Consider the following 21,522-nt stretch of genomic DNA (forward strand, 5'->3'; position numbering starts at 1 on the left):
CTGCTATTTATTTTATTTTATTTTATTTTTGAGACGGAGTCTCCCTCTGTGCCCAGGCTGGAGTGCAGTGGCATGATCTCTGCTCACTGCAACCTCTGCCTCTTGGGTTCAAGCGATTCTCCTGCCTCAGCCTCCTGAGTGGCTGGGATTACAGGCACGTGCCACCACGCCCAGCTAATTTTTAGTAGAGACAGGGTTTCACCGTGTTAGCCAGGATGGTCTTGATCTCCTGACCTCATGATCTGCCTGCCTCAGCCTCCCAAAGTGCTGGGATTACAGTCGTGAGCCACCGTGCCAGGCCTTTTTTTTTTTTTTCTCTGATGGAGTCTCACTCTCTTGCCCAGGCTGGAGTGCAGTGGTGTGATCTGAGCTCACTGCAACCTCCGCCGCCCGGGTTCAAGCAGTCCTCCTGTTTCAGCCTCCTGAGTAGTTGGGACTACAGGCGCACGCCACCACGCCCAGCTAATTTTTGTATTTTTAGTAGAAATGGGGTTTCACCATATTGGGCAGGCTGGTCTTGAACTCCTGACTTCGTGATCTGCCCACCTCACCCTACCAAAGTGCTGGGATTCAGGCGTGAGCCACCATGCCCAGCCATGCCCTACTAATTTTTTTTTTTTTTTTTTTGAGATGGAATCTCACTGTGTCTCTCAGGCTGGAGTGCAGTGGTGCAAATTCGGCTCACTGCAACCTCCGCCTCCCAGATTCAAGTGATTCTTCCACCTCAGCCTCCCGAGTAGCTGGGACTACAGGCGCGTGCCACCACGCCCGGCTAATTTTTGTATTTTTAGTAGAGAGGAAGTTTCACCGTGTTGGTCAGGCTGGTCTTGAACTCCTGACCTTGTCATCTGCCCACCTCAGCCTCCCAAAGTTCTGAGATTACAGAGGTGAGCCACCACACCCAGCCACCCTGCTAATTTTAAAACATTTTTAGAGCCAGGGTGCTGTTTTGTTACTCAGACTGGTCTCAAACTCCTGGCTTCCAGCAGTCCTCCCACCTCAGCCTCCCAAAGTGCTGGGATTACAGGCGTGAGCCACCGCACCCAGCCTTCTTTTCTAATATAGCTGTTTATAGCTATGAATTTCTCTCTAAGCACTGCTTTTATTGGAGCCCATACGTTTTGGTATATCTTCGTTTTCATTCATTGCAAAAACATTTTCTGATTTCCCTTGTCATTTCTTTGACTTGTTGCTTATTTAGGAGTGTGTTGCTTTATTTTTGCATATTTGTGAATGCACTTACTTTTCAATTTTAGAATCAACCCATAGTGCTATTATAGAACACTTATCTGTAATTACAAAACAGAATGTGAATGTTCTCAGCCAGACAATATGAAAGAAAAGGTACAGCTGATAGAGGTGGGGAAGTAGCCATGGAGAGAGAAAAGATTGAAGGGCAAATGTCCTCATTTTTACAAAGTAGGAAGTTAAGGGATACAGTCTGCGGTTGATGGAGCAGGAAATGAAGGTGTACTGTATTGTCATTTTTGTCATAAATTGGGCAAAACACATATGTATGGATCTGTAATAGTTTTTTGTTTTGTTTTGTTTTGTTTTGTTTTTTGAGACAGAGTGTCGCTCTGTCCCCCAGGCTGGAGTACAGTGGCGCAATCTCGGCTCACTGCAAGCTCCGCCTCCCGGGTTCACGCCTTTCTCCTGCCTCAGCCTCCCGAGTAGCTGGGACTACAGGCACCCGCCACCACGCCCGACTAATTTTTTGTATTTTTTTAGTAGAGATGGGGTTTCACCATTTTAGCCAGGATGGTCTCGATCTCCTGACGTTGTGATCCGCCTGCCTTGGCCTTCCAAAGTGCTGGGATTACAGGCGTGAGCCACCGCACCCGGCCGGATCTATAATAGTTTTAAAAACTATATTAATATATTAACTTGAATTGGCAATTTAAAAATTGATCTTCATGGAATCTCTGAATTAGATTATCCTTTTTTATGACTTTCTAAAGAGAAATCATCCTGGTAATTTTATTTGATATTTTCTCTTCCCATTGCACACCTTGTTTTACTAATATTTCTTTTTTCTTTATATATATATATATATATATTTGCCATCAAGATCACTGTGGTAAGGAATATTATTTTGTTGATTTAACATTTCTTATTTTTCCCAGGCTGAGGCAGCTAAATTAGTTCCAATGGGTTTCACCACTGCAACTGAATTCCACCAAAGGCGGTCAGAGATCATACAGATTACTACTGGCTCCAAAGAGCTTGACAAACTACTTCAAGGTGTAGTAATCCTTTATCCTGTGTTGTGAACTCTAGTTAGGAAAGCTTCCAGGTTATAAAACAAAACTGAAATATTTGTGTAGCATTTCCTTGTTAGATAATGATAAAGAGATAGAGGAAGGCCAGGTGCAGTGGCTTATGCCTGTAATCTCAGCACTTTGAGAGGCCGAGGTGGGCAGATCACCTGAGGTTGGGAGTTCGAGACCAGCCCAGCCAACATGGAGAAACCTATTAAAAATACAAAATTAGTTGGGCATGGTGGCACATGCCTGTAATCCCTGTAGGTGCACATGCCTACTCGGGAGGCAGAGGCAGGAGAATCACTTGAACCCGGAAGACGGAGGTTGCTGTGAGCCAAGATCGTGCCACTGCACTCCAGCCTGGGTGACGAGCAAAACTCTGTCTCAAAAAAAAAAGAGAGATAAAGGAAGTATCCACATTGAAGAGTAAGACTTCAATGTAAGGGTAAGACTGCTGCAAGGTAGGACCTTATTTATAAAATACTAAACTTATCTGCAAATTAAATAATTTAGTCTCCATTTAATATTGCGTTAAGAGAGTAAGCTCCTTTTGCTTAAGGAGGTAACTGTAATTATAACCTACTCTACCACAAGGTTGAAAACCTGATGACTGGTTAAAACATTCCATGTTTGAATACTACTCATTGTGTACACACTAATCTTCAGGACTTCAGGGAAAACTATAAAGCTTTTGACCTTATTATTTATTTTTTGAGACAGGGTCTCACTCTGTCACCCAGGCTGGAGTGCAGTGGCATGGTCTCAGCTCACTGCAACCTCTGCTTCCTGGGCTCAAGTGATCTAGCCTCAGTCTCCCCAAGCTGGGACTATGATCATTTACCACCTGGCTAATATTTTTTTTTTTTTTTTTTTTTTTGAGTCGGGGCATCACTCATTATGTTGCCCAGGCTGGTCTCAAAATCCTGAGCTCAAGCCATCCTCCTGCCTCAGCCTCCCAAAGTGCTGGGATTATAGGCTTGAGCCACCTTGCCTGGCCCAATGTCAGTTTTCTTTCCCTTTTTTTTGAGACAGAGTCTCACTCTGTTACCCAGGCTGGAGTGCAGCCGCATAATCTCAGCTCACTGCAACCTCCGCCTCCTGGGTTCAAGTGATTCTCCTGCCTCAGCCTCCCAAGTAGCTGGGACTACAGGCAAGTGCCACCATGCCTAGCTAATTTTTGTATTTTTAGTAGAGATGAGGTTTCACCATGTTGGCTAGGTTGGTCTCGAACTCCTGACCTCAGATGATCTACCTGCCTCAGCCTCCCAGAGTGCTGGGCTTACAGGCGTGAGCCACCATGCCTGGCCCCCAATGTCAGTTTTCTAATATCAGTGCTATACTATCATTATGCAAGAGGTTAACACTGCAGAAGGCTAGGTGCATAGAAACTTCGTATTTTTTGTTGTTGTTGTTGGTTGGTTTGTTTGTTTTTTAAAGACAGAGTCTTGCTCTGTTGCCCAGGCTAGAATGCAGTGGCACAATCTCGGCTCACTGCAACCACTGACTCCCAGGTTTGAGCAGTTCTCCTGCTTCAGTCTCCTGAGTAGCTGCAATGACAGGCACCCGCCACCGTGCCTGGCTAATTTTTGTATTTTTAGTAGAGACGGGATTTCACCGTCTTGGCCAGGCTGGTCTCAAAGTCCTGACCTCCTGATCCATCCACCTCGGCCTCCCGAAGTGCTGGGATTACAGGCGTGAGCCGCTGCGCCCAGCTTTTTTTTTTTTTTTTTTTTTTTTTTTAGTTCGGGTCTTGCTCTGTCGCCCTGGCTCGAGTGCAGTGGCATGATCTTGGCTCACTGCCACTTCCGCCCCCAGGTTCAAGCGATTCTGCCTCCGCCTCCCGAGTAGCTGGGACTACAGGCATGCACCACCATGCCCAGCTAATTTTTGTATTTTGAGTAGAGACAGGGTTTCACCATATTGTGCCCAGCTTTTTTTTTTTTTTTTTTTTTTGAGGAGTCTCACTTTGTCACCCAGGCTGGAGTGCAGTGGCGTGATCTCGGCTCGCTGCAGCCTCCGCCTCCCAGGTTCAAGTGATTCTCCTGCTTCAGCCTGCTAGTAGCTGGGATTACAGGCGCCCATCACCAGTTCCAGCTAATTTTTGTATTTTTAGTAGACATGAGGTTTCACCATGTTGGCCAGGCTGGTCTCGAGCTCCTGACCTCAGGTGATCAGCCTGCCTCAGCCCCCTAAAGTGCTGGGATTACAGGTGTGAGCCACCGCACCTGGCCTTATTTGCAGCTATCTATAAATCTAATTATTTCAAAATACTTTTGGTTTATTTGTTTGTTTGTTTGTTTTGAAACAGGGTCTCACTGTGTCACCCAGGCTAGAGTGCAGTGGCATGATTTTGGCTCACTGCAACTTCTGCCTCCCAGGCTCAAGTGATCCTCTCACCTTAGCTCCTGAGTAGCTGGTACTACAGGCATCCGCCACCATGCCTGGCTAATTTTTATAGAGACGGCTTCACCATGTTGCCCAGGCTGGTCTCGAACTCCTGAACTCAAGCAATCCACCCACCTAAGCTTCCTAAAGTGCTGGGATTACAGGCATGAGCCACCACGGCTAGCCTCAAAATACATTTTTGAAAAATTATCGCTTGTTGGAAATTGAATTTTTAACTTACGTAAACATCTTTCTGATGAGCTCCAAGAACATTTCTATGACTACAGTTTCTACATGTTTGTGTTATGCTGAGAGGTATTTCTTATCGCTTTTTTAGGTGGAATTGAGACTGGATCTATCACAGAAATGTTTGGAGAATTCCGAACTGGGAAGACCCAAATCTGTCATACGCTAGCTGTCACCTGCCAGGTGAGCTGTTGGGGCTATAGCTAATCAAATAAGCAAGCATTACTTCATTCCTGCTATTTGCAAGCATCTGTTAGGATGGCCATAAAAGGTACTTTCTCTGTCCTCAAGAATCTTATAGCTGTTAATAGTTAGAAGATAGACTCCTACTTCAAAATCCTTCCATGTCATAGAAACTTCCAAATCATTGATCTCCTATCAGATACATTAATTTCAAATACTTTTCCTACCAGGCCTTTTCCTGGCTTTACTTGCTACCTTTTCTTTTTTTTTTTTTTTTTTTTTTTTTGAGGCATAATCTCGCTGTGTCGCTCAGGCTGAAGTACAGTGGTGTGATCTCAGCTCACTGCAACCTCCTCTCTGGTTCAAGTGATTCTCCTTCATCAACCTCCCGAGTACCTGGGATTACAGGTGCCCACCAGCATGCCCGGCTAATTTTTGTGTTTTTAGTAGAGAGGGGGTTTCACCATGTTGGCCAGGCTCCTCTTGAACTCCTGATCTCAAGTGATCCACCCACCTTGGCCTCCCAAGTGCTGGAATTATAGGCGTAAGCCACTGCACCCAGCCCTCCATCTTCTTCATTAGTCTAGATTATATGATTCATCATGACAGTAATTCTCTTGCAGATAGCCTCAGTTTACATACCCACTTGAAGAGATGCCAACCTTAGATGAAACTCATCTTATCTACTCTGTGTCTGTACCCCAATAGCTGATTATACTGGAGAAAAATCGTATCATACAGCTGACTGACTTCACTTTAAATTCAAGATGACAGACCAGGCACGGTGGCTTACGCCTGTAATCCCAGTACTTTGGGAGGCCGAGGCGGGTGGATCACTTGAGATCAAGAGTTCGGCTGGGCGCGGTGACTCGCGCCTGTAATCCCAGCACTTTGGGAGGCCGAAGTGGGCGGATCACAAGGTCAGGAGATCGAGACCATCCTGGCTAACACAGTGAAACCCCATCTCTACTAAAAATACAAAAAATTAGTCGGGCGTGGTGGTGGGTGCCTGTAGTCCCAGCTACTTGGGAGGCTGAGGCAGGAGAATGGCATGAACCCGGGAGGCGCAGCTTGCAGTGAGCCGAGATTGCGCCACTGCACTCCAGCCTGGGCGACAGAGTGAGACTCTGTCTCAAAAAAAAAAAAAAAAAAAGAAAGAAAAAAAAAGATCAGGAGTTCAAGACCAGCCTGGCCAACATGGTGAAACCCCGTCTCTACTAAAAATACAAAAATTAGCTGGGCGTGTTGGCACGTGCCTGTAATCCCAGCTACTTGGGAGACTGAGGCAGGAGAATCGCTTGAACCCGGGGGGCAGAGGTTGCAGGGAGCTGAGATCGCACCATTGCATTCCAGCCTGGTCAAAGAAGCGAGACTCTGTCTCAAAAAAAAAAAAAAAGAAAAAAAAAAGAATGTAAAAAGGAAAAAAATTCAAGGTGACAAAACTTTAGATTAACATTCAAAACTTCTTGGCAAGTCTACTTTCTCCATTTAGGTGTACTTTCCCACTGAGTTAGACAGGCATCTCATATCTCATACTTCGTCTTCTGTTATCAGAACTTTATGCTCCTCTTCAACTCCTATTCTTAGCCAAAAACCTAACCTGCTCTTTGCATCAAATCTACATTTGTGCCCATCTGTTCTTATCTCAGGTTACAATTGAGAAAGTGTCCCTTTTCTTCTCAAAGGCCCATTCTATCAATATGATTTGGTTACCATCTCCTGCCACCTTCTCATTCTACTCCTTCCATTTTCTCTACTCCTTCCATTTTCTCTTGTACCTCTCTATGAGATTATCCTCATCAGTATACAAATATGTCTAGTGTCTCCTCCATTAGGAAAAAACCTTCCCTGGACCCCTTCAGTTTCTTTTTCCTTTACTTATGCTCCTATTGGTGGGAAGATTTGGAAATAGACACAGTGGGTTAAATAATTGCCCAATACATTGTATTTAAGTAGCAAATACTGGACTCAAACCAGACTTCAGAGATGATGTTCTTAAAACTTTATAAGAGGCCAGCATGGTGGTTCATGCCTGTAATCCCAGTACTTTGGGAAGCCAAAGTGGGAGGATTGCTTGAGACCAGGAATTTGAGACCAGCCTGGGCAACATAGTGAGACCCTGTTTCTGAGATGCCATTTCTAAAAACAAACAAACAAAAACAAACAATTAAAAATATTAGCCCAGCATGGTGATGTGTACCTGTGGTCCTAGCTACTCAGGAGGCTGAGGTGGTAGAATCTCTTGAGCCCAGGAGGTCAAGGCTCCAGTGACTGGGATCGTGCCACTGCATGTTTTCTGCTGTATTGCTAGTGCCTAAGGCAGTGTTTGGCTCTCAGTAAACAATAAATGGTTGAATGAGTGGAGATAATAGATGTCCAAAAACATGCCTGATATATAAAATGAATGTCATAGAGGAAATGGGTTAGCTGTTGAAGAAATAGAAAGGGGTAATTTCACCCTAGAGTGATCATGGAATACTTTATGGAGAAAAGATTTTGGACCAGACTTCTGAAGAATGCTAAATTTGGGAAGGAAGGAAATTAAAAGCATTTAACTGTATAGAATGGGATGAACAGAGGATGGGAAGGCATAAGTTAGAAGGAAAAGACAATAAATAAGCAAGGTCATTTAACTGGTTTAGAGTTTGTGTAGAAAAGTTGTAGGAGATGACCCTTAAAAAGATACATCAAACTGGGCATGATAGCTCACACCTGTAATCCCAGCACTTTGGGAGGCCACGGTGGGTGGATCGCTTGAGCTCAGGAGTTTTAGACCAGCCTGGGCAACATGGCAAGACCCTATCTCTACAAATAATATAAAAATTAGCCAGACGTCGTGGGCTGTGCCTGTAGTGCCAGCTACTTGGGAGGTGGGGGCGGGAGAATCGCTTGAGCCCAGGAGGCCAAGGTTGCCATGAGCCAAGATTGTACCACTGCTCTCCAGCCTGGGCAACAGAGCAAGATTTTGTCTCCGTCTCAAAAAAAAAAAAATTAAGATCCTATTTCAGAAGGTTAAGAAGTTTAAACTTGATTTTGTGAAGAGTAAGCATTAGCTGGTCAGGAAACTAAGATAGTGACAATAAAGAGACGTAGGGAAAAGATGTTGTAAAGGGCAGCGCTTGATGACTGACAATAAAAAATACACCTCAGCCCAACAATGTATTACAGTAACTTAGTAAACCTAAAAAGTGTTTGAGAGGGGAAGACAGTTTTGTTGGAAACATGAGTACAGGTTTAGAGATGACAGGTTTGAGGTGACAAACCCTGAGTGAAAATTTCTAGCTGTATTGAGAGATGTGGAACTAAGTCACACAGAGAAGTAAAAATGGAATCTGGAAATGAAAGATCCATGAGAAAGGGAGGGAGTAGGATATAGAAGAGAAAGCTAACAAACTTTCATCTTTTCTGCAACTTCAGGCAGTGTAATGGGGAGCCGTTTTTCCTTGTCTAAGTGAGTCTTAATGTTCTCTGGCTTTAAGGATGTTGCTGCATGAGTGACCAGTCCACAAAGTATCCTTGAACCTGGCCCATGCCCATGGACCAACTCTTCTGTTATAATCTTTTGAAGCTTTATTATAATTTTAGTTATTTTGAAGAACATGGCATTATTTTAATCTAGATAGATTATACCCACTTCTGCCATGGACACAACTTACTGTTGGAGATCAAAACAACTGAAACAAAATCTGCCTTATATCAGTGTTACAGAAGAGGCTTCCTAGTGTTTTTCTATCCTCGGGACTCAACTCTGTTGAGTTTTTTTTCTTTTCTTTTTTTTTTTTTTTGAGAAAGAGTCTTGCTCTGTTGCCCAGGCTGGAGTGCAGTGGTGTGATCTTGGCTTGCTGCAACCTCTGCCTCCCAGGTTCAAGCCATTCTCCTGCCTCAGCCTCCCGAATAGCTGGGATTACAGGCATGACGGCCACCACGCCCAGCTAATTTTTGTATTTTTAGTAGAGACGAGGTTTCACCATGTTGGCCAGGCTGGTCTCAAAACTCCTGATCTCAAGTTAATCTGCCCGCCTTGGCCTCCCAAAGTGCTGGGATTACAGGCATGAGCCACCGTGCCTGGCCCAAGTTTATTTAAATTTAACATCAAGTAACCTAGCTTGATAGCCTCCCATTTTTCTTATTTTCCTTTTTTTTTTTTTTATTTGAGACGGAGTCTCTGTCGCCTAGGCAGGAGTGCAGTGGCACAATCTTGGCTCACTGCAACCTCCACCTCCTGGGTTCAAGCAGTTCTCCAGCCTCAGCCTCCCAAACTGGGATTCCAGGTGCCTGCCACCACACACAGCTAATTTTTTGTATTTTTAGTAGAGACAAGGTCTCGCTATGTTGGCCAGGCTGGTCTTGAACTCCTGACCTCAGGTGATCCACCCACCTCAGCCTCCCAAAGTGCTGGGATTACAGGTGTGAGCCACCATCCCCGGCTTTTTGTTGTCATTTTAATTGTTTCTTTATTGCTCCACTGATATTTTCTTTGCAGACCAAAATGTTACCTTTTTTTTTTTTTTTTTTTGAGGCGGAGTCTCATTCTGTCGCCCGGGCTGGAGTGCAGTGGTGCCATCTCTGCTCACTGCAAGCTCCGCCTCCTGGGTTCACGCCATTTTCCGGCCTCAGCCTCCCGAGTAGCTGGGACTACAGGCGCCTGACACCACGCCTGGCTAATTTTTTGTATTTTTAGTAGAGACGGGGTTTCACCGTATTAGCCAGGATGGTCTCGATCTCCTGACCTTGTGATCCGCCCACCTTGGTCTCTCAAAATGCTGGGATTACAGGTGTGAGCCACCGCGCCTGGCTGGCTACCATATGTCTTATGAGACAGCCAAGCTAGCCTGTCAGTATCGAGTAGACCTAATCCATTGTTAACTCTCCTCAGAAATAAATTCTTTTTTTTTTTTTTTTTTTTTTTGAGATTGGGTCTCACTATGTTTCCCCGGCTGTTCTTGAACTCCTGAGCGCAAGCAATCCTCCCACCTCAGCCTCCCACATAGCTGGGATTACAGGTGAATGCCTCTGCACCCAGATCCTCATAATCATTAGGAAGAAAGAGCTGAGGGGGAGGGGTGGAGGAGGATGCTTAGGAGACCTTTTATGATAATAAGGGAGGAAACATTGAGAAGAGGAAGAGTAAGTTATAGAAGCTATAGCTATTGCGTGAGCTCCATTTGAAATTTGATAGCTAAAGGGAATTAGGGCTGTTTAAAATGTCACTCTTACATCCGTCGTTTGACATGATATGTGACCTTTTTAAATAGAAATGTTTTCCCATGTTTTGACAGGGACTTATGTAGAATAAGTATTTAGACTACAGTACATAATATCTATAGTTGCCATGGCAACTCAGCATAGCATGCTGACACTCCAAAGTTGTACAAATAGAATCCTAATCTGAGAATGTTTAAGTAGTCAGATAATGTCTGTCAACAATAAACTAAAGCAAAATTCTCAAGTAAACATAGCCTGTTAAAATAACATTTACAGATGGCTGAACAACTATATAGATCGTTGACTTTTTTTTAAAGAAAAAGAATGCTAATTAATTAATAATAGAAAAGATTACATTTCATCAGCCTAAGAGCTGGAACCAGGGATATAGAGAGGATGTTAGACTATTACTTAAATCTAAATATTATCTACTCTCATTTGTTTTCTCAATTTAATGAAGTAAAACCCCATTATATGTTAGATCTCTCTCTAATAGAAAAGTCATAAAGTTGAGAGCTACAGTTAGGTTACAAAATGAATTAGCCCATCCTTGTTCAAAGTACTATAGTAATTTTAAAATTCTGGGCCGGGCATGGTGGCTCATGCTTGTAATTCCAGCACTTTGGGAGGCTGAGGCTGGAGGATTGCTTGAACCCAGGAGTTCCAGACAAGACTGGGGAATATGGCGAGACCCCATCTCAATTAAAAAATAAAAACAGTTCTGAGAAGACAATTTAACATAAGTACCAATTTTAAAAGCACATGCCCAGGCGGGCATGGTGGCTCACGCCTGTAATCCCAGCACTTTGGGAGGCTGAGGCGGATGGATCACAAGGTCAGGAGTTCAAGAACAGCCTGGCCAAGATGGTGCAACCCCGTCTCTACTAAAAATACAAAAATTAGCCAGGCGTTGGGGTGGGCGCCTGTAATCCCAGCTACTTGGGAGGCTGAGGCAGAGAATTGCTTGAACCTGGGAAGTGGAGGTTGCAGTGAGCCGAGATCGTGCCACTGCACTCCAGCCTGAGAGATTCTGTCTCAAAAAACAAAAAACAAAAAACCACAAAACAAAAAAATCACATACCCTTTGACAGAAAATTTGTCTTACAGAACATTTCACATATATGCAAAGATAAATGTACAAATAATTTATACCAAAGCATCATTAAAATGGTAAAAGTTAGAAACATACTGCATCACTATAAAATGAGAAGTGTTAAATTATGGTCCTAAGCAGTTATTAAGAAGAGCTAACCTGATGGTATCCCAATCCAGTAACAGAAGATGGCTATGATGGCACTGGGAGGGCAAGGTGGAAAGGGCCAAATAAGCTGGAGAACAGAGCATGCAATCCATCCCCATGATCTTACCCTGGGAGCTTGTCTACTATCCTGTTGTCAGTCTACCTACCTATTCCCAATCATCTGTGGCCTTTCCTTTGCCAAGGAAGTCTATTCAATTGGAAAAGAATCCCCTGTCATGTTAGCACTTAATATTACCTGGAGGTAGGAGAAAGGAGAACTTCATTTATCTTACTTCCTGGGGACTCAGTCCCCAGAGTGTTAATATTTCCTCCTCTCCAAGAAACTGAGGCAGATTCTGCTCTCTGTCCTCTTGGTCACTGGTTCCAAGTCTTTCTTTAGGCATGACCCTCTTTTGTTGTATATGTGTCCTTTGCTCCTTCCATGGATTCCCATGATGTGAGAGATTTTATCTGCCAAATAGTAACGTAATTTTTCCCTTCCAAATTAACAAAGCCTTCCGTAACTGTATACACTAAAGTCAGTGCCCTAAAGGTTGGGAAAATCATGTCTTCAGAGTGTACTGTGCTAAACACTTTACATGAATTATTTTATTTAGTTTTTAAAACAGTCCCATAAGGTCGGTTTTATTTACATTTTACAGAAAAGGAAACAATATTCTCAGTCACATAGTAAGTGGAATAACCACTTATATAAAAGAAGTATATGAAAATGCATAGAAAATAATCTGGGAAATTATTTCTGGGAGATGGAGAGTGGTGAAGAGCTTTCAGTTTTTACTCCGCCACTTCCTCTTTTTTTTTTTAGACAAAGTCTCACTCTGTCACCCAAGCTGGAGTGCAGTGGCATGATATCGCTCACTGCACCCTCTGCCTCCCAGGTTCAAGTGATTCTTGTGCCCCAGCCTCCCGAGTAGCTGGGATTACAGGTGTGCCCCACCACGCCCCACTAATTTTTGTATTTTTAGTGGAGACAGGGTTTCACCATTTTGGCCAGGCTGGTCTCGAACTCCTGACCTCAGGTGATCCACTTGCTGGGATTACAGGTGTGAGCCCCCACGCCTGGCCTCTCTACTTCTTTTTTTTTTTTTTTTGAGATGGAATCTCACTCTGTCACCCAGGCTGCAGTGTAGTGGCACGATCTCGGCTCACTGCAAGCTCTGCCTCCCGGGTTCACGCCATTCTCCTGCCTCAGCCTCCCAAGTAGTTGGGACTACAGGTGGCCGCCACCACGCCCGGCTAATTTTTTGTATTTTTAGTAGAGACAAGGTTTTACCATGTTAGCCAGGATGGTCTCGATCTCCTGACCTCAGGTGATCCACCCGCCTCGGCCTCCCAAAGTGCTGGGATTACAGGCGTGAGCCACTGCGCCTGGCCTCCGGCCCTCTACTTTTATGTTGTTTGGATTTTTAATATAAGCATATAGTTGTTTTGTAATTTCAAAAAAAAATTCTCAAAGATAAGAAAGAAAATTTGGGCTGGGTGCAGTGGCTCACGCCTCCCAGCACTTTGGGAGGCCAAGGTGGGTGAATCACCTTAGGTCAGGAGTTCAAGACCAGCCTGACCAACATGGAGAAACCCCATCTTTACTAAAAAATGCAAAATTAGCCGGGTGTGGTGGTGCATGCCTGAAATCCCAGCTACTTGGGAGGCTGAGGGAGGAGAATCCCTTGAACCTGGGAGGCAGAGGTTGTGGTGAGGCGAGATCATGCCATTGCACTCCAGCCTGGGCAACAAGAGCGAAACTCCGTCTCAGAAAAAAAAGAAAGAAAAAATTTGGTTCTCCTAGGCCTTTAACATAAAATGTTCTAAAGGATTTTCCTCATAATTTAAATGGGAATTATGACTCCAAAGTAGATTTCTAGAGTAGAAATTACCCTTTAGCGTCATTCACTTAAACTTTGTAGAAAAATTCAAAGGTATCTGGTATGGAATGGGTAGTCTAAAGCAGAGATTTCCTTGAGTGGCTCATAAGACAGTTTTCATGGCATTTCATTTACTTCTCTTTTCTTTCCTTTTTGTTTTCTCTTTAAAATTCTTTCTACTTATTTTTCTTTTTTCTCCAGTTGTTCATTTTAAACATCTTGTTTATACTATTGGAGTAAATATGTTTTTTTCTTCTTTCTTGCTCACACTCGAAATTTGCTATAGACACTCCGAGGGCATTGACTAGTCCCTTTAGTACCCCTGAAGAATGAACTGCTCAATAAAGTGAAGTATAAGTTTGATCTAGACATGCTAAAATTAACTGGGCTTTGGATCATGGCCCATTATTGATTAAAGCTAAGGTAAATGGTCTTCCAAGTTTCTGTACTTTTGAATTGATCAGTCTTGTGTTGGTATGCAGTTCTAGAATTTTATTACTGGCCAGGTGTGGTGGCTCACGCCTGTAATCCCAGAACTTTAAGAGGCCGAGGCGGGCAGATCACTTGAGTCCAGGAGTTCAAGACCAGCCTGGGCAATGTGGCAAAACCCTATCTACAAAAAAATTTAATCGGGTGTGGTGGTGCACACCTATGGTCTCAGCTATTTGGGAGGTGAGATGGGAGCTATGGTCTCAGCTATTTGGGAGGTGAGATGGGAGGATCACCAGAGCCCGGAAGGCAGAGGTTGCAGTGAGCCAAGATTGCACCACTGCACTCCAGCCTGGGCGGCAGAGTGAGACCCTGTCTCCAAAACAAAAAAAGGCCAGGTGCAGTGGCTCGTGCCTATAATCCCAACACTTTGGGAGGCCAAGGCAGGCAGATCACCTGAGGTCAGGAGTTCAAGACCAGCCTAGCCAACTTGGTGAAACCCTGTTTCTACTAAAAATACAAAAATTAGCTGGGCGTGGTGGCATGCGCCTTTAATCTCAACAACTCAGGAGGCTGGGGCAGGAGAGTTGCTTGAACCCAGGAGGTGGAGGTTGCAGTGAACCGAGATAACGCCACTGCACTCCAGCCTGGGCAACAGAGTGAGACTATCGCAAGAAAAAAAAAAAAAGAAGAAAAGAATTTTATTACCTACTTTGGGCTATATTTCTAAGCAGTCCAGTTCTGACAGGACTAGCTGTATGTACTGAGACACAATCAGCTTTACATGTTTTTCTAGCTGTATTTCTATTAATATCAGAAGGGAATGCCTCCTTCCTACCACTGTCATTTTTAAATGTTTTTTTCCCTTTGCCTTGGAGGAATTATAAAGATGTCATGAGGAGCTTGGTCAGCTGTATCAGAAATACAATGTTCATTTCTACTGTTGTTTTTGTTCTCTATAGCTTCCCATTGACCGGGGTGGAGGTGAAGGAAAGGCCATGTACATTGACACCGAGGGTACCTTTAGGCCAGAACGGCTGCTGGCAGTGGCTGAGAGGTAGGTTACTGGTTTAGATAAGAGAGACTATGGCTACACTTATCAATGTAGTGATTGCCAGGGTTAGTTTGGCCGAAGAATGTCTCTTCTATAACCCCACGTCCCAAAGTTGTATGTGTGGTTCAAAAGAATGACTTCCTTAGTAGAAAAAGGCATTCTTTTTTTTTTTTTTTTTTCTTCAGATGGAGTCTCGCTCTTGTCACCCAGGCTAGAGTGCAGTGGCGTGATTTCAGGTCACTGCAACCTCTGCCTCCCGGGTTCAAGCAACTCTCCCACCTCAGCCTTCCTAGTAGCTGGGATTACAGGCGGACACCACCACACCCAGCTAATTTTTTATATTTTTAGTAGAGATGGGGTTTCACCATATTGGCCAGGCTGGTCTCAGACTCCTGCCCTCAGGTGATCCACCTGCCTTGACTTCCCAAAGTGCTGGGATTACAGGTGTGAGCCACCGCACCCGGCCAGAAAAAGGCATTCTTTAGAGTTGCTGTCAGACTGGATTTAAAAAAAAAAAAATCCAACTATATGTTTTCTTCCAGAGAAACCCTTTAGAAAGTAAAAGAATGGAGAAAGATATTGCATGCAAATAGTAACCGTAAGAGACAGTGCGTGGCTATACTAATATCAGACAAAGTACACTTTAAGACAGACACATTGGCTGGGCGCTGTGGCTCACGCCTGTAATCCCAACACTTTGGGAGGCTGAAGTGGGTGGATCACGAGGTCAGGAGATCGAAACCATCCTGGCTAACACAGTGAAACCTCGTCTCTACTAAAAATACAAAAAGTTAGCCGGGTGTGTTGGCGGGTGCCTGTAGTCCCAGCTACGCGGGAGGCTGAGGCAGGAGAATGGCCTGAACCCGGGAGGCGGAGCTTGCAGTGAGCCGAGATCGCACCACTGCACTCCAGCCTGGGCGACAGAGCAAGAATCCGTCTCAAAAAAAAAAAGACAAACACATATACAAAGAGGAACATTTTATAATTAAAAGGTCAGTTTGTCAGGAAGATATAACAGTTGTAAAGATACACACACGCCTAACAACAAAGCCCCAAAATAACACGAAACAAAAACTGAATTAAAGGGGAAAATAGACAACTCATCAATAATAGTAAGGGACCAGTTTTTCATTTTCAGTAATGGATACAGGCTTCAATACCTCACTCTCAATAATGAATATAACATGTATCAGAGGCCCTGCTAAAGGGCATCTGTGAAAAACCTACAGGTAGCATCATACTAAATGGTGCTCTGTTACCCAGGCTGGAATGCAGTGGTGCTATTTCGGCTCACTGCAACTTCCACCTCTCGGGTTCAAGTGACTCTCCTGCCTCAGCCAAAAATTAGCCTGGCTAATTTTTGTATTTTTAGAAGAGACAGGGTTTCTCCATGTTGGCCAGGCTGGTCTCAAACTTCTGACCTCAAGTGATCTGCCTGCCTTGGCCTCCCAAAAGTGCTGGGATTACAGGTGTGAGCCACTGCACCCGGACTTAATGGTGAAATTCTGAATGCTTTTCCCCCTAAAGTCAGTAACAAGGCAAGGATGCCCACTTTCACTATTTACATTCAGCAGTGTACCAAAGATTATAGACAGTGTAGTCAGACAAGCAGCTGAAATAAACGGCATCCAGATTGGAATGGAAGAAGGAAAACTATTTGCTAATGACATGGTGCCATATATAGAAAATCCTAAGGAATCCACCTACAAAAAAAACTAGAACTAAATAAACTGTTCAGCAGAGTTGCAGACTACAATATCAATATACGAAAATCCATTGTATTTCTATATACTAGACAATAACAATTCAAAAGTAAAACTTGAAAAAAAAACTTCATTCACAGTAGCAAGAAAAAGAATAAAATACTTAGGAATAAATTTAACAAAAGAAATGTAAGATTTGTACAGCAAAAACTCTGAAACATTGCTGAGAAAAATTGAAGATTTACATAAACAGAAGCATTCCACATCATGGATGGGAAAACTCAATATTACTAAAATGGCATTCTTGGCCAGGTACTGTGGTGCACACCTGTAATCCCAACACTTTGGGAGGCCAAGGTGGGCGGATCACCTGAGGTCAGGAGTTTGAGACCAGTCTGGCCAGCATGGCAAAACCCTGTCTCTACTAAAAATACAAAAATTAGCCAGGCATGGTGGACACTGCCTGTAGTCTGAGCTACTTGGGAGGGTAAGGAAGGAGAATCACTTCAACCAGGGAGGCAGAGGTTGCAGTGATCTGAGATCGCGCCACTGCACTCCAGCCTGGGTGACAAAGCAAGACTCTATCTCAATAAAAGGCAGTTCTCCTCAGATTTTATCTATAGATTCAACCCAATCCTTATCAAAATTCCAGCAAGCTTTTTTTGCAGAAATTTACAAAGTAATCATAATATTTATGGAACATAACATGTGGAAATGCAAAGGACCCAGAATAGCCGAAATGTCTGGAAAAAAAAGAAAATTTGAGGTCTTAGACTTTTTGGTTTAAATTCTTATTATAAAGCTACAATAACCAAGACAATATGGTGATGGCATATGGATAAATATGGAGAGTTCGGAAATGAAACCTTTATGGTCACTTCATTTTTGACAAAGGTAACAGGCAATTTTTTTAAAATTTAAAATTTTTTACAAATACACGTGGTCTCACTGTGTTGCCCTGGCTGGTCTTGAACTCCTGGCCTCAGGTGATCATCCCTACTCAGCCTCCCAAAGTGTTAGGATTACAGATGTGAGCCACTAAACCTGGCTGACAAGGCAATTTAATGAGGGAAAAAATGGTCTTGTCAATAAACGGTGCTGATGTAGATGAATTTCCAAATGCAAAACAATAACTTTAGACCCTTAACTATATACCACACGTAAAAATTAAAATAGATAACAGTGTGGTCATTCCTCAAAAAATTAAACACAGAATGACCATGTGATCCAGCAGTTCCATTTCCAGCTATATAAAGAATTGAAAACAGGAACTCAGATACTTGGACAGCGATGTTCATAGCAGCATTACTCACAGTAGCTTTGGAAATAACCCAGTGTCCATTGACAAATGAATAGATAAAATGTACATACACACAATGAAATATTATTTTAGCCTTGAAGAAAACAAATTTTTTTTCTTAGACCTAGTCCTGCAGATAAAAAGGTAGGAAATTCTGACACATGCTATTAACATCCACTAACCTTCAGGGCATTATGCTAAGTGAAATAAGTTAGTCACAAAAGGACAAAAACTGAGGCCAGGTGTGGTGGCTTATGCCTGTAATCCCAGCACTTTGGGAGGCCGAGGCAGGTGGATCACCTTAGGTCAGGAGTTTGAGACCAGCCTGGCCAACATGGTGAATCCCCGTCACTACTAAAAATACAAAAAATTAGCCAGGCGTGGTGGCACAGACCTGTAATCCCAGCTACTCTGGCGGCTGAGGCAGGAGAATCGCTTGAACCTGGGAGGTGGAGGTTGCAGTGTGCCGAGATCATGCCATTGCACTATAGCCTGGGCAACAAGAGCGAAACTCTGGCTCGCGGAAAAAAAAAAAAAGGACAAAAACTGTATGATTCCACTAATATGTGGTACTTCAAAATCAAAAAGACAGAAAGTAGAATGGTGGTTTTCTGGGGGGTAGGGAGACTGGGGAGTTGTTGTTTAATGGTACAGTTTCAGTTTGGGATGATGAAAAAGCTCTGGAGATGAATAGTGGTGATGGTTGCACAGCAGCATGAATGTCCTTAATGTACCTGAACTGTATACTTTAAAATAGTTAAAATGCTCAATTTAATGTTATATGTGTATGTTTTACTATACTGTTTTTAGAAGGGTGATAGTCCTAAATAAGAGCCTAACTATAATTTTTCAGAGAGAACATGGGAGAAAATCTTAGTGACCTTGGGGTAGGCAAAGATTTATTAGCTACAACACCAAACACACAGTCCATGAAAGAATAAATTGATAATAGAGTTTTCACTTCATCAAAATTAAAAACTTTTGTGCTTCAAAGGACACTATGAAGCAAGTGAAAAGATAACCCAAAGAATGTGAGAAAATATTTGCAAATCACGTATCTGATAAATGTCTAGTATCCAGAATATATAAAGAACTATTATAACCCAACAATAAAAAGATAACCCAGTTGTTTAAATGGGCAAAGGATTTGAATAGACATCTCTCCAAAGAGGACATACAAATGGTTGATGAGCACATAAAAAGATGCTCAACATCATTAGTTATCAGGAAAATGCAAATTGAAACCATGGTGAGCTACCACTTCACACCCACTATGAAGGCTATAATAAAAAAGATGGTAACAAATACTGGGAGGATGTAGAGAAACTGGAACCCTCATATACGGCTGGTGAAAATATACAGTGGTGGTCTCTTTGCAAAATAGGTGGCTTCTTAAAAAGTTAAATATAAATTTACCATATGATGCAGCAATTTCACTCTAGTTATATACCCCAAGAGAAATAAAAACGTGTCTATACAAAGACTTGTATGATAATGTTTATAGTATCATTATAATAGCCCAAAATGTCCATCAGCTGGTAAATGAATAAACAAAATTTGTTTTCTCCATACAATGGGATACTCTTCGCAGTAAAAAAGAACTTAAGTACTGATACGTGTTAACAACATGGATGAGGTTTCCAATATGCTAAATGATAGAAGTTAAACACAAAAGACCACATAATATATGATTCCATTTATATGAAATTTCCATAAGGGGATAATCTAAGGGATAGAAGAATTGTGGTTAGTGGCGATAGGAATGAGGAATAACTGTGAATGAAGTTGAGAGATTTTTTAGGGGTGATGAAAATGTTCTAAAATTGGATTGTGTTCATGGTTATACAACTCTGCAAATTCACTAAAGCTCTCAATGAATTTTATACTTACAGCAGGTCATTTTTGAGGTATGTTAATTATACCTGAGTAAAGCTCGTGAAGAGTTTGTAAGTTTCTATATCAAAGTTTTTAAATACATCCTCAAAATTGTTTTACTTCTTTTCCTTTGTCTAGGGTCAAATGTGGTAATTTAGTCCCTGCCACACATTTTATGGAAACCCAGTGATAAAACAATTTAATTGTCTGCTGAGATGTCAGACTCAAGTTGGAACCTGCCTAAATGAGGAGAATATTCTCTCTCGTTTTATAATCAAATTATCTTTCCCAGCTTATAATTTGAGAACTGCAACCTATTGAATGTATACCACTGAAGCATAAAATTAGGTTGGAATGGTAATTGCAGCTTTTTGTCTCTGCCTACAAAATTCCTATGAAGGAAAAGGAATTACTCTTTTGCAGCCTGATCTTAATTTTCTGAGGATGTATATACTTAATTGTGTCTTCCCTCTCAAAATTGTTTTGGCAATCCTGTACAGCATTCATACTTTTAAGTATACTGTTTTAGTAGTTTAAGGATTATCTTTTGGACAGAGTCACTAAAACATTCTCTTGTAACATAAATAAGTATTCAGATAGGATAGATGACCTAGTAGAATATAGGCTATGAGGACAAGAACTTTGATTTGGTCACCTACTGGATGCCCAAGCAGTAGAGCAATGCATTCAGGATTTGTTAATGAATATTTTGCTTACAAAAAATTTTTTTTTGTTTGTTTTTTTAGAGACGGGTCTCACTCTGCCCCCACTAGAATGCAATGGTGCAATCATAGCTCACTGCAGCTTCTAACTCCAGGGCTCAAGCAGTCCCCCCTCCTCAGTGTAGCTGGGATTACAGGCACACACCACCAAGCCCAGCTAATTTTTTTATTTCTTTTTTTTTTTTTGAGACAGAGTCTCGCTCTGTCGCCCAGGCTGGGGTGCTGTGGCGCGATCTCGGCTCACTGCAAGCTCCACCTCCCGGGTTCACGCCATTCTCCTGCCTCAACCTCCCAAGTAGCTGGGACTACAGGCTTCCGCCACCACACCCGGCTAATTTTTTTGTATTTTTTAGTAGAGACGAAGTTTCATTGTGTTAGCCAGGATTGTCTCGATCTCGTGACCTTGTGATCCGCCCGCCTCAGCCTCCCAAAGTGCTGGGATTATAGGCATGAGCCACTGTGCCTGGCCTATTTCTTATTTTTGTAGAGATGAGGTCTCGCTGTGTTGCCCAGGCTGGTCTCAAACTCTTGGCCTAGAGTGATTCTCCCTCCTCGGCCTCCCAAAGTGCTGAGATTACAGGCAGGCATAAGTGACTGTGCCTCGCTGAAAAATATGTTTACATAGAAATTTCATTAATTTGTTTTAATCAGGTCTCTTTATCAAGAAAAAATTTTATAATTGAATTATATTTCTGAGAATGTCACAAGGCCTCTTTAAGCTAATAAAAATAGCCCTCTTTCATTCACAACAAAAGAGCCCTTACTGATTAATTTTTGCCATGCCCTGTTGAAGAATATTAGCCCACATTCATGTTACTGTAGCTCTGGGGTTCCCAGAACATGGTCCCCAGAACAGCAGCATTACCATTACTTGAGAACTTGTTAGAAATGCACATTGTCTGATGGGACTTCAGATCTACTGAATCAGAAACAATCAGATACTCGGGCTAGCAACCTGTTTTAACAAGCTCTCCAGGGCCAGGCACGGTGGCTCACGCCTGTAATCCCAACACTTTGGGAGGCCAAGGGAGTG

At 42.8% G+C, this 21,522-nt stretch overlaps 1 protein-coding gene across 3 annotated transcripts in view; it reads left to right on the top strand.

Moving 5' to 3' along the window:
• Window positions 1-21,522, top strand: part of RAD51 (RAD51 recombinase) — a 37,182-nt gene that overhangs the window by 9,065 nt on the left and 6,595 nt on the right. For all 3 annotated transcript variants that reach the window (XM_019011276.4, XM_019011278.4, XM_019011277.4), the window contains exons 4-6: window positions 2,127-2,244; window positions 4,987-5,078; window positions 14,798-14,892. In XM_019011276.4, coding sequence (XP_018866821.1) covers window positions 2,127-2,244; window positions 4,987-5,078; window positions 14,798-14,892 — 305 coding nt within the window. The remainder of the gene's footprint in view (window positions 1-2,126; window positions 2,245-4,986; window positions 5,079-14,797; window positions 14,893-21,522) is intronic.

This window comes from Gorilla gorilla, chromosome 16, assembly GCF_029281585.2.
Source record: "Gorilla gorilla gorilla isolate KB3781 chromosome 16, NHGRI_mGorGor1-v2.1_pri, whole genome shotgun sequence".
NCBI lineage: Eukaryota > Metazoa > Chordata > Mammalia > Primates > Hominidae > Gorilla > Gorilla gorilla.